Below are 14,417 nucleotides of genomic sequence, written 5' to 3'. Positions count from 1 at the left end.
AGTTTTTATTTACACGATAAGTCGGATGTGTCTTTACCTCCATGGCGGAGGCTCCGTTGAACCCCTGGGGCCGACTCACCAAATCGCTAGGGTTCGATCGAACCCGGGTTAAGAACCATTGCTGAAAGCCACTACTAGCGACCACGCAGTCTGATAGTTTATATATCAATGATGAAATCTTAACATTGCAACACATGCCAATACGGCCGGGTTAGCTTACTAAAGTGCAATTTTAAATTTTGCGCGAAATATCCTGCTGAAAACGTCTCGGTATGATGACGTCTGCGCGTGACGTCACGGATTGTAGAGGACATTTAGGGACAGCATGGTGGCCAGCTATTAAGTCGTCTGTTTTCATTGCAAAATTCCACAGTATTCTGGACATCTGTGTTGGTGAATCTTTTGCAATTTGTTCAATGAACAATGGAGACAGCAAAGAAGAAAGCTGTAGGTGGGAAGCGGTGTATTGCGGCAGGTGTTGTGCCGGATAACACACCCCTGCCGTAGAATGCACCCCTTGACTGTTGTGCCGGATAACACAGCCGGTGTTTAATTGTTTACATTCCCCGGAAGATGACAGTCAAGCTTTACCATTGGCCTGTGGAGAACTGGGACAACAGAGACTCTTACCAGGAGGACTTTGAGTTGGATGCGCAGACGCGGTACCGTGAGTACGCATGCAGCTGCGGCTTCCAAACATTTGATCGCTTGCCGTATGTGCGTGCCGCTATGTGCATGTCACGTACGTAACTTTGGGGACTTTGGGGAAATATATGTGCTGTATGAACTTTGGGGAGGTGAACGGTACTTTGGGCTGTGGGATTGAGTGTGTTGTGCAGGTGTTGGAGTTGTATTGGCGGGTTATATGGACGGGAGGGGGGAGGTGTTTGTTATGCGGGATTAATTTGTGGCATATTAAATATAAGCCTGGTTGTGTTGTGGCTAATAGAGTATATATATGTCTTGTGTTTATTTACTGTTTTAGTCATTCCCAGCTGAATATCAGGTCCCACCCGCCTCTCACAGCATTTTCCCTATCTGAATCGCTCCCACTGCCCTCTAGTCCTTCACTCTCACTTTCCTCATCCACAAATCTTTCATCCTCGCTCAAATTAATGGGGAAATCGTCGTCGCTTTCTCGGTCCGAATCGCTCTCGCTGCTGGTGGTCATGATTGTAAACAATGTGCAGATGTGAGGAGCTCCACAACCTGTGACGTCACGCTACTCGTCTGCTAAGGCTTTTTTATCAGCGACCAAAAGTTGCGAACTTTATCGTCGATGTTCTCTACTAAATCCTTTCAGCAAAAATATGGCAATATCGCCAAATGATCAAGTATGACACATAGAATGGACCTGCTATCCCCGTTTAAATCAGAAAATCGCATTTCAGTAGGCCTTTAGGCTCTGATAGTCATCGCGCAACAACGCCCTCTACAGGTCGCCGGTAGAATTGCAGTCAGAGCTTGACGACATCATCGTAGCGTCATCGCCATGTTCTTAACCTTTGATATCCGAGCTTAGATCCCTTGAATGCGAAAAGATAAACGTGTCCACTGAGTGCACATCAATCGTTTGGCCTGCACGAGGAAGTCTGCTGGACGCACTCCAGCCAATAAAATAAAAAAGTATCAGCACATCAAGGAGGAATGTTTTCATTTTGCAGCTGGAAGTGGAGTTTGGAGCGCACCGCCGCCTTTAAATGGTTGCATGTGAAAGCGCCCTCATTCTTTTTTTTGGGACAAAATAAGTTTGACTCTACCATGTAGTGAGACAATTTATGTTCTCGCTCCAAGCTGAATTGATTCCCGCTGTGGGAAAAACAACTCCGAGCGAGTTCTAAGTCCAAGGAACACGTGTCGAAAAAAATCCACCGTGTTAGCGGACGCTAACGCGTTAGGAGACGTGCAGCCCTCCCAGCGTCCCGAAAGGTCAAAGGTGAGCGGGCCGAGCTTTAAATCATTAGCGCCATCTGCATGCAACGCTTTTCCAGCAGAGAATGCAACATCTGGCTGCAGCGAGAGGGGACAGGCCTCACAAGACGCAGCTCGGCCAAAAGTAACACCGGCTTAGATTAAAGATAGCAGGACTTGAGGATATGAGAGTATAATGAGTCTTTTACTTTCAAGGCGGTGGCATCAACTTAACACGCACAGGTGGAAGTCCGAATCCAACCTTAAAATGTCCTCGGCAAATAAATCCAGGTCATCTCCATTGAATCCCCACTTTTTTAGGCCTCCAGTGATGAAAAGCAGACTGTAGGAAGTTCTGGCCAAAAGTGGCACAGTTAATCTTCGTTCATCATGGGCTTTGTTGAGGTAAATGAATTATAAATCAAATATTTTTTTTAAAGCTAGAGCATAAAAAGATTGTTTACGGACTCCTAAATGTGTTTTTTATTAACATTGTGACATGACATAACACCCACGTCGTCACTTTTACACTCGCTTGATCCAATTATAGTGATGCTGACTGAAGATGAGCCAATCAAGTGGCCACGATACTGAACTGGTTTGGTCTTATTTAGTGGCCAATACTACTGTAGTATTGATTTTTCTAGCTTATTTAGCCATTTTTATGCTTAACGTTTCCTAATTCTATATATAGAATATGCTTGAAAATTACAATTAAAAAATATTCGACAGAAGTTTGACAATTGTACTCAACGGTGTTTTTATTGCTTTTAACATTTACATGAACATTAATATTGCTAAAAACAATATTAGGTGCAAGGTGCACTTAAAACCCGACAGTGCGCCTGTGGAGGGGGGCGTGGTCTGCGCGCCTCCTGCGGGAAGGGAGTGTGTATGGCCCGGCTTTGAAGCCCAGCTGACAGGTGAGTAGATTGCCCAGCTGGGGCAGGTTATCTAATCACCTGTCTCCTTTATCAGCAGCGCCCGAGGCCATGAGGGGGAGCGCTGAAGAGAGAAGGGAAAAAACCCACACGAGGGAGAAGGAGGCCGCTGGCGACATTGCCCGCTATAAACATAAAAATAAAAGACTTGTTCAAACCTGGACTTCGGGCTCCCGCAGATTCTGTTGGTCCCAGGAGAACCCACACACATAAAACCCGGTGCGCCTAATGTAAGGAATAGGTTTGGTTGAACTTTCCGACCTCGAAGCAATTTTATTTGGTACATGGTGTCATTATAAGTGTGACCAGTAGATGGCAGTCAAACATAAGAGATAAGTGTAGGCCGCACCATGATGGCAATATGTCTCAAGTAAACAACACCAACATTTTAAATGTTCCAGTGAAAATATAGAACATTACACACGGCACTCAAAAACCTATCAAATTGTTTTAGTACGGCTTTGGTAAGCTTTGAAGCCGCACAACATTTACGTGAACATTAGAATTGTTAAAAACAGTCATAAATACGCTGTTTGAAATGTACCGTATTTTCCGAACTATAAGGTGCACTTAAAATACTTTTTTTCTCTCTCAAAACTCGACAGTGCGCCTGTGGAGGGGAGTGTGTATGGCCCGGCTTTGAAGCCCAGCTGACAGGTGAGTAGATTGCCCAGCTGGGGCTGGTTATCTACCGTATTTTTCGGACTATAAGTCGCAGTTTTTTTCATAGTTTGGCCGGGGGTGCGACTTATACTCCAGTGCGACTTATATATGTTTTTTTCCTTCTTTATTATGCATTTTCGGCCGGTTCGACTTATACTCCGGAGCGACTTATACTCCGAAAAATACGGTAATCACCTGTCTCCTTTATCAGCAGCGCCCGAGGCCATGAGGGGGAGCGCTGAGGAGAGAAGGGAAAAAACCCACACGAGGGAGAAGGAGGCCGCTGGCGACATTGCCCACTATAAACATAAAAATCAAAGACTTGTTCAAACCTGGACTCCGGGCTCCCGCGGATTCTGTCGGTCCCAGGAGAACCCACACACATAAAACCCGGTGCGCCTAATGTAAGGAAATGGTTTGGTTGAGCTTTCCGACCTCGAAGCAATTTTATTTGGTACATGGTGTCATTATAAGTGTGACCAGTAGATGGCAGTCAAACATAAGAGATAAGTGTAGGCCGCACCATGATGGCAATATGTCTCAAGTAAACAACACCAACATTTTAAATGTTCCAGTGAAAATATAGAACATTACACACGGCGCTCAAAAACCTATCAAATTGTTTTAGTACGGCTTTGGTAAGCTTTGAAGCCGCACAACATTTACGTGAACATTAGAATTGCTAAAAACAGTCATAAATACGCTGTTTGAAATGTACAGTATTTTCCGAACTATAAGGTGCACTTAAAATACTTTTTTTTCTTCTCAAAACTCGACAGTGCGCCTGTGGAGGGGAGTGTGTATGGCCTGGCTTTGAAGCCCAGCTGACAGGTGAGTAGATTGCCCAGCTGGGGCTGGTTATCTACCGTATTTTTCGGACTATAAGTCGCAGTTTTTTTCATAGTTTGGCCGGGGGTGCGACTTATACTCCAGTGCGACTTATATATGTTTTTTTCCTTCTTTATTATGCATTTTCGGCCGGTTCGACTTATACTCCGGAGCGACTTATACTCCGAAAAATACGGTAATCACCTGTCTCCTTTATCAGCAGCGCCCGAGGCCATGAGGCGGAGCGCTGAGGAGAGAAGGGAAAAAACCCACACGAGGGAGAAGGAGGCCGCTGGCGACATTGCCCACTATAAACATAAAAATCAAAGACTTGTTCAAACCTGGACTCCGGGCTACCGCGGATTCTGTCGGTCCCAGGAGAACCCACACACATAAAACCCGGTGCGCCTAATGTAAGGAAATGGTTTGGTTGAGCTTTCCGACCTCGAAGCAATTTTATTTGGTACATGGTGTCATTATAAGTGTGGCCAGTAGATGGCAGTCAAACATAAGAGATAAGTGTAGGCTGCACCATGATGGCAATATGTCTCAAGTAAACAACACCAACATTTTAAATGTTCCAGTGAAAATATAGAACATTACACACGGCGCTCAAAAACCTATCAAATTGTTTTAGTACGGCTTTGGTAAGCTTTGAAGCCGCACAACATTTACGTGAACATTAGAATTGCTAAAAACAGTCATAAATACACAGTTTGAAATGTACAGTATTTTCCGAACTATAAGGTGCACTTAAAATACTTTTTTTTCTCTCTCAAAACTCGACAGTGCGCCTGTGGAGGGGAGTGTGTATGGCCCGGCTTTGAAGCCCAGCTGACAGGTGAGTAGATTGCCCAGCTGGGGCTGGTTATCTACCGTATTTTCCGGACTATAAGTCGCAGTTTTTTTCATAGTTTAGCCGGGGGTGCGACTTATACTCCAGTGCGACTTATATATGTTTTTTTCCTTCTTTATTATGCATTTTCGGCCGGTTCGACTTATACTCCGGAGCGACTTATACTCCGAAAAATACGGTAATCACCTGTCTCCTTTATCAGCAGCGCCCGAGGCCATGAGGGGGAGCGCTGAGGAGAGAAGGGAAAAAACCCACACGAGGGAGAAGGAGGCCGCTGGCGACATTGCCCGCTATAAACATAAAAATCAAAGACTTGTTCAAACCTGGACTTCGGGCTCCCGTGGATTCTGTCGGTCCCAGGAGAACCCACACACATAAAACCCGGTGCGCCTAATGTAAGGAATAGGTTTGGTTGAGCTTTCCGACCTCGAAGCAATTTTATTTGGTACATGGTGTCATTATAAGTATGACCAGTAGATGGCAGTCAAACATAAGAGATACGTGTAGGCTGCACCATGATGGCAGTATGTCTCAAGTAAACAACACCAACATTTTAAATGTTCCAGTGAAAATATAGAACATTACACACGGCGCTCAAAAACCTATCAAATTGTTTTAGTATGGCTTTGGTAAGCTTTGAAGCCCCACATTAAAGTATTATTATGGTGTGTGTATAAGGTAAGACATATTATCTGGCGTTTTGTTACGCAAGATTATGCAAAAGCAACTTTTCTTACCTTCTGGTACCTGCTGATCTGTATTTGGGATCTGCATAAATCCTGAAAAATTGCGCACGTCCGCCTTTGTAGTCCGTGCCGACACCGGAGTCGATAAGCTTCTTTTTTTCTCTATCTTGTTGTTATGTGACATTCATCCTCCGCTGTTGCCATTTCTAATATAAAGTAGTGTAAAGTTCTTACTTATATCTGTCAGTAAACTCGCCATGAAAGCGCTAAAACATACCGGTGTAGTGAGTTTACATTATTCACCCAAGGAAATTTAGTTATTAGAGAGTTCCGGTCGGACGGTTTTTCACGGGTTGCATTTCCGGACTTGTTGTTGTTTCAGGATGAAATATATAAAATATAGTACTCACCAGATATACTTATGAAAAGGGCCTTATAAATAACTGATACAAATAAATGTACATGCAATTATAACTAAATTAATATGTTTCTTAACTAAACTATCAATAAAATGAAAATACAACTTCACCACTTTAGTCATAATTTGTGCGCTTACGAAACGTCTCTATGACTTTAACTCCAGACTTCTTCTGTTTGTTTAACATTGTCATTACTGCCACAAGTGGTGGAAAAGTGTATTACAACTGAGTAATGCTGCGGCCCATACGGACCACAGCTGAGAAACAGATATTTTTTTGGCGGCCTTCTAGGGGGCCCTATGGTTAAGATAGGTATGGTATAAATAATAAAAGCTTTTATAATGACAAAAGTAATTTTAACTTTTGTAATAATAGATAAGGCCTACAATACCTGATTACGTCTATGAATTAATTTGTCATTAAAAGACGTGCTTATGAATAAATATTGCGCCATACATAAAAAATAAAAATATAGTACTAACCAAATATACTTATGAAAAGGGCCTTATAAATAACTGATACAAATAAATGTACATGCAATTATGTTGTACTAATGTAAATTAACTAAATTTATATGTTTCTTAACTAAATTATCAATAAAATGAAAAAAAACAAAAAACTTTTTAGTCATAATTTGTGCGCTTAAGAAACTTTAGCTCCAGACTTCTTCTGTTTGTTTGACATTGTCATTACTGCCACAAGTGGTGGAACAGTGTATTACAACTGAGTACTGCTGCGGCCCATACGGACCACAGCTGAGAAACAGATATTTTTTTGGCTGCCTTCTAGGGGGCCCTATGGTTAAGATAGGTATGGTATAAATAATAAAAACTTTTATAATAGCAAAAGTTATTTTTACTACCGTAATAATAAATAAAGCCTACAATACCTGATTACGTCTATGAATTAATTTGTCATTAAAATATGTGATTATGAATAAATATTGCGCGATACATAAAAATAAAAATATAGTACTATCCAAATATACTTATGAAAAGGGCCTTATAAATAACTGATAAAAAATAAATGTACATGCATTAACCAAATTTATATTTTTCTTAACTAAATTATCAATAAAATTAAAAAAAAAAAAAAAAAAAAACTTTTTAGTTATAATTTGTGCGCTTAAGAAACTTTAGCTCCAGACTTCTTCTGTTTGTTTGACATTGTCATTACTGCCACAAGTGGCGGAACAGTGTATTACAACTGAGTACTGCTGCGGCGCATACGGACCACAGCTGAGAAACTAATATTTTTTTGGCGGCCTTCTATGGTTAAGATAGGTATGGTATAAATAATAAAAACTTTTATAATGGCAAAAGTTATTTTTACTTCTGTAAAGTCTACAATACCTGATTACGTCTATGAATTAGTTCCTTATTGAGAGTATTAATTGGAAATACAAGCTGCCTATTTTTGTTGTCAAGATGTGTTTCCTGCATGAACATGAAGTGAAGTGAATTATATTTATATAGCGCTTTTCTCTAGTGACTCAAATCTCTTTTACATAGTGAAAGCCAATATCTAAGTTACATTTAAAGCAGTGTGGGTGGCACTGGGAGCAGGTGGGTAAAGCGTCTTGCCCAAGGACACAACGGCAGTGACGAGGATGGTTGCTGGCACGGCCGCTCTACCAACCGAGCAATACCGCCCCAAAGCCAACAGGGGGCAGCGCATTCTAGTAACGCGCTGGTATGGTCATCATCATCACCATCCACAGGGTTTGGCAAATGGTATTTATTACCTGAGACTTCTGTTCCTTCCGGATGTTTGTCAAGGAACGTCGTACTCACCATCATTATGCCCCTTCTGCTGTCCGTCTACTTCGGAGCTTCCGTTCGGGATTTTCTGGTTGCCCTTCTTGTTGTTCTCCGCTTTTTTGCCGGACGATTTGTCTGAGGAAAGAAGGTAGATTTTGAGTCGCGGTTGATGTTTAAGAGCGCAGGTTTTTCGGTCACGCAGAAAAGGAAAAGCAATCAACTTGAGTAGAGGAAGTTTTTTTAGGTGGTGAATTTGAACCCTCCTACCTGTTTTACCACTACGGGTTTGACTTTGAGTGGAAAGTCAATGTCTACCCGGGTAATGATTGGTAATGATTGGGATAGCTGCTGTATTGAAAAAAATAAAACATGGGGAGCCACATTCCACTGAAGATGGATTTTTTTTTTTGGACTCCACGGCATGTGATAACAATCCGTCGCACATCTGAAAGTCTTTAACTGACTCAGTCACGGGGGAAGCATCAGGTCCTCATAAGCAACCGCCAAACGTGCATTCAGAAAGTTTTCATCGGATGACACAAGACCAAGTGCAATATTTTTTTCACATGACAGTATGCATTTTCTGTAAGCTCACTCTTCTACTCCTGAAGTGCTGCCCACAAAAAAAAAAAGAAGCAAATTTGTCAAAACATGCACACGTGTATCGTAGTTGTAGTTGTCATTACTAAATTTGGAGGTGTGGATATCGCCATGTAACATTGCTGATGCTAATCAGTAGCATGTATATGGCATATCCACTGTAGTAAATTAGCATCGAGCTAGCAACATTTGAAAAGTGAAGCCTAATGTCAGGTTCAATCACTGATGACATCTATTAAACGAGACAAGAAGCAAGGAATTAAACAGAGAGAGAATACAATTTGGCTCAATTGAGGAGAGCGCGTCTGGGCTGTACTCTTGTACAGTCTCCCAGCACGCTCTGGCGAAAGATTTTATTTGGACTTTCCCTGATTACATGGCAACAGCTGTTTCTAAGGGACGTGGGTCGTAAACAGCCATCGCCTTTGGTTACAGAACAGTTCAAAGAAAAGGTCGTAAAAGAGTTCACAGAAAAGGTCGAAAAACAGTTCACAGAAAAGGTCGCCTGGAGGGGGGTCTGGTCCTGCTTCCTCTCCGCTTTTGTAGTTCTTGGGTCAAGAACTACAAAAATGTATTGATTACAATACATGAAAGAAACAGAACACCTTCATGTTGCTTCCCATCCTACACAGTTGAGTTTTACAAGCCTTCTGCTTAGTAGGTTCAAAGACAGCTTTTGTCCTCTCGCCGGAAACTCAATGAAACACAAAGTTTTGTGATAACTTTGATACAATTATTCTGACACCTAACTCAAGCATGCTTTTTTTTGTTGGCAACATTACCTAGAGACAGTCCGCTACGAGTATGCATGTTTGACCGCCAAGTGTTTGAGCCGATAACAACCGTACATGATGTCATGTGCAACAAAGGTGTTGAAATATCGTACGGTTTGATTTTATGTGCAAGCGGTAGTGTCAAGTTATTTGGTACCCATTTCTACATGTAATACACATGTCTACAACATTTTGATATCAGCCAAAATAACATCCATCCATCCATCCATCTTTTTCCGCTTATCCAAGGTCGGGTCGCGGGGACAGCAGCCTAAGCCAGACGTTTTTTTCATGTAAACGTTATTAAAAACCTCATATGTCTGGTCGACTTGAAATTTCTCACACAGCTCAATCCACTCTATATAAAAAAAAAGTGTTTAGCTGAATGCAAATCCGCTGTTGTATTTTACGCTTCATAATGTGCCACACATTTTTGATGGGAGACAGGTCTGGACTGCAGGCGGGCCAGGAAAGTACCTGCACTCTTTTTTTTACGAAGCCACGCTGTTGTAACACGTGCTGAATGTGGCTTGGCATTGCCTTGCTGAAATAAGCAGGGGCGTCCATGAAAAAGACGGCGCTTAGATGGTAGCATATGTTGTTCCAAAAGCTGTATGTACCTTTCAGCATTAATGGTGCCTTCACAGATGTGTAAGTTACCCATGCCTTGGGCACTAATGCACCCCCATACCATCACAGATGCTGGCTTTTCCCCTTTGGTCCGGATGACACGATGTCGAATATTTCCAAAAACAATTTGAAATGTGGACTTCCTTGTTCATGAGTGAGGGAAGAGTGGATGGTGAGATCGACAGGCGGATCGGTGCGGCGTCTTCAGTAATGCGGACGCTGTATCGATCCGTTGTGGTGAAGAAGAAGCTGAGCCGGAAGGCAAAGCTCTCAATTTACCGGTCGATCTACGTTCCCATCCTCACCTATGGTCATGAGCTTTGGGTTATGATTGAAAGGACGAGATCACGGGTACAAGCGGCCCAAATGAGTTTCCTCCGCCGGGTGGCGAGGCTCTCCCTTAGAGATAGGGTGAGAAGCTCTGATATCCGGGGGGAGCTGGCTCCTCCATATCGGGAGGAGCCAGATGAGGTGGTTCGGGCATCTGGTCAGGATGCCAACCTAGGGAGGTGTTTAGGGCACGTCCGGCCGGTAGGAGGCCACGGGGGAAGACTGTTGCGTTTTGGACCAGTTGTTCCTCCCAGGGAATTCAAGTCACAAGTCGCTCCCAAGCTCTTTACGACACTTAAAGCTGAGTAGAAAAACCACCAGAGACAGAATAGGTCTTTTGTAATATATTTGCAAAGCTTTGCATATATATATATATACATTGAGACCAGTCCAGCATAGAACATTCTATCGCGCCGCCAAGATGGTCTGCCCCCCGAAAAACCTTCTCCCCTCTTAAGTCCCTGGCAGTCATGTCTCTCTAGCCAAAACAAATGTCCATTATCTCTCTTTCTAACATTCCTCATTCAAGGTTAAGCACACAGTTTTGCAGACAACCAAAAGACCACAATTGGAAGAAAAACACTAGCTCTTATGTAATATGATGATGAAAATAAAAAGAAGTAACACTTAAATTCGGATATATGTAAATATCTGCCTCCGACAAGACCCAGGACACGTTGGGTAGACTATGTCTCCCGGCTGGCCTGGGAACGCCTCGGGATCCCCCGGGAGGAGCTGGACGAAGTGGCTGGGGAGAGGAAAGTCTGGGCTTCCCTGCTTAGGCTGCTGCCCCCGCGACCCGACCTCGGATAAGCGGAAAAAGATGGATGGATGGATGGATGTTATTTTGGCTGATATCAAAATGTTGTAGACATGTGTATTACATTGTATCTAAGTTATTACAAAACTTTGTGTTTCAATGAGTTCCCGGCGAGAGGACAAAAGCTGTCTTTGAACCCACTAAGCAGAAGGCTTGTAAAACTCAACTGTGTAGGATGGGAAGCAACATGAAGGTGTTCTGTTTCTTTCATGTATTGTAATCAATACATTTTTGTAGTTCTTGACTCAAGAACTACAAAAGCAGAGAGGAAGCAGGACCAGACTCCCCTCCAGGCGACCTTTTCTGTGAACTGTTTTTGGACCTTTTCTGTGAACTCTTTTACGACCTTTTCTTTGAACTGTTCTGTAACCAAAGGCGATGGCTGTTTACGACCCACGTCCCTTAGAAACAGCTGTTGCCATGTAATCAGGGAAAGTCCAAATAAAATCTTTCGCCAGAGCGTGCTGGGAGACTGTACAAGAGTACAGCCCAGACGCGCTCTCCTCAATTGAGCCAAATTTAATTCTGTCTCTGTTTAATTCCTTGCTTCTTGTCTCGTTTAATAGATGTCATCAGTGATTGAACCTGACATTAGGCTTCACTTTTCAAATGTTGCTAGCTCGATGCTAATTTACAGTGGATATGCCATATACATGCTACTGATTAGCATCAGCAATTTTACATGGCGATATCCACACCTCCAAATTTAGTAATGACAACTACAACTACGATACACGTTACAATCAAACAGATGGAGTGTAATATCAATCAATCAATCAATGAATGTTTATTTATATAGCCCTAAATCACAAGTGTCTCAAAGGGCTGCACAAGCCACAACAACATCCTCGGTACAAAGCCCACATAAGGGCAAGGAAAAACTCACCCCAGTGGGACGTCGATGTGAATGACTATGAGAAACCTTGGAGAGGACCGCATATGTGGGTAACCCCCCCCTCTAGGGGAAATAATAATAATAAGTACAATACTTACAGTATAAACACTTTGTAGGGCCCCAACAAAAGCACATTCAACTTAATGGCAAAGACTACTTCTTGACTATGGCAAGAGACCGTGGACCAACTGAAATAGATGCATACTTGCAAATGAGACTCAAGGTGAAAGAAACCAAGATATAACAACTGGAAATCACAGTTATCATTATTAGCTCATTGTTAAATTATAACAACATTAATTATGACTAAATAAATTAACATTTATATGACACAAAAGTACTGAAAATCATTACCAAAATCGGCTTCCGAGTACTAGAAATTGGTACCAAATAGATTCAAATGGGAAAGTTACCCATCCAAATCCAACAATTCTGATTACAACCCATAGGAGGCACCACTTCAAAATATCGTGGAAAAATTGTCTTTGACGGTAGCCTGAAAAGTAGACATTGGCATAAAAATGAGATATCAGATCATAACTGTATCAGTTTTCTGCAGATGATGATATCAGATAAAGAATTCCATGACTTTTGCCCAATGGAAAGGGCAATACTGAGTATGATCAGTTAAGTGATGATATCAACAAACCCCAATGTCCTAAAATCTCGAATTATTTCCAAGTTTCGCCTTCAGATATAGTAAATATCGGTATCAGGAATGAAGTGCTACACAGTATCAGAATATGGGATATCTGAAAGAAAGGGAATAGACGATGTCTTAGAGCCCTGCAAATGTACAGTCGTGGTCAAAAGTTGACATACACTTGTGAAGAACATCATGTCATGGCTGTCTTGAGTTTCCAATCATTTCTACAACTCTTATTTTTTTGTGATTGGTCACAAAAAACATTCATGAAGTTTGCTTCTTTTATGAATTTATTATGGCTCTACTGAAAATGTGATGTGGTCAAAAGTATACATACAGCAATGTTAATATTTGCTTACATGTCCCTTGGCAAGTTTACCTGCAATAAGGCGCTTTTGCTAGCCATCCACAAGCTTCTGCTTGAATTTTTGAAAATTGGTGCAGTTCAGCTAAATGTGTTGATTTTCTGACATGGACTTGTTTCTTCAGCATTGTCCACACCTTTAAGTCAGGACTTTGGAAAGGCCATTCTAAAACCTTCATTCTAGCCTGATTTATCCATTCCTTTACCACTTTTGAGGTGTGTTTGGGGGTCATTGTCCTGTTGGAACACCCAACTGCGCCCAAAACCCAACCTACGGGCTGATTATTTTAGGTTTTCCTGAAGAATTTGGAGGTAATCCTCCTTTTTCATTGTCCCATTTACTCTCTGTAAAGCACCAGTTCCATTGGCAGCAAAACAGGCCCAGAGCATAATACTACCACCACCATGCTTAACGGTAGGCATGATGTTCCTGGGATTAAAGACCTCACCTTTTCTCCTCCAAACATATTGCTGGGTATTGGTGCCAAACAGCTCCATTTTTGTTTCATCTGACCACAGAACTTTCCTCCAGAAGGTCTTACCTTTGTCCGATGAAACAATCATTTTCAGTAGAGCCATAATAAATTCATAAAAGAAGCAAACTTCATGAATGTTTTTTTGTGACCAACAAGTATGTGCTCCAATCACAAAGAAATACGAGTTGTAGAAATGATTGGAAACTCAAGACAGCCATGACATGATGTTCTTCACAAGTGCATGTCAACTTTTGACCTCGACTGTTTCCAGGGTATGTCAGAGTAGATTTTTACGAACAGGAAGCGAGAAGAAGTGTAAGTATGTCCAAGATGGACATTTACAAGGCAGAGTAGTGGGAGATGGAAGAAGCAGACAGGTGACACGTGAGCTAAGCGGCTGTACACAGCTGCTCTACATTAGCCGACCCCAGTAAGTGTCTCCCGATCTGCTACCGTGTGTTGGGTCCAAGCAGTAGCACAAGTCAATGAAATAACTGTTCATTCATGCATGTTTTTAAAAATAAAAATCAAGCTTTTCGTACGTTCTCCACTGGTGAACGTGTGGAGAAGTTGGATGCCGACTTGTTAACTTGTGCAGGAACCACAAGGCTCTGATAGATGTGTACGGCGTGGAGTGAGGCGGACCTTGTTGTTGATTTGTTTCTCCCCAGCACATCCATCATGCTGTCAATTGATCCAAAGTGTCCTCTCAAGTCCCAGAGGAGACCGAGTCTCAAAATTCCCTCAATTACGTTGTCAAGCGTCTGGGCAATATGATTAGACCTAAAAGCTTTTTGGTAAAATCGTAATAACCCGAAT

The 14,417-nt window shown here is 42.2% G+C and overlaps 1 protein-coding gene across 1 annotated transcript in view; it reads right to left on the bottom strand.

Moving 5' to 3' along the window:
• Positions 1–14,417, bottom strand: part of cpxm2 (carboxypeptidase X (M14 family), member 2) — a 70,883-nt gene that overhangs the window by 51,793 nt on the left and 4,673 nt on the right. Inside the window, exon 2 of the mRNA XM_061931750.2 lies at positions 8,098–8,199. Within this exon, the coding sequence (XP_061787734.1) occupies positions 8,098–8,199 (102 nt within the window). The remainder of the gene's footprint in view (positions 1–8,097; positions 8,200–14,417) is intronic.

This window comes from Nerophis lumbriciformis, linkage group LG39, assembly GCF_033978685.3.
Source record: "Nerophis lumbriciformis linkage group LG39, RoL_Nlum_v2.1, whole genome shotgun sequence".
Lineage (NCBI taxonomy): Eukaryota > Metazoa > Chordata > Actinopteri > Syngnathiformes > Syngnathidae > Nerophis > Nerophis lumbriciformis.
Note: the sequence above shows the minus strand (reverse complement) of the source record. Positions and strands in the feature narration are given on the sequence as shown.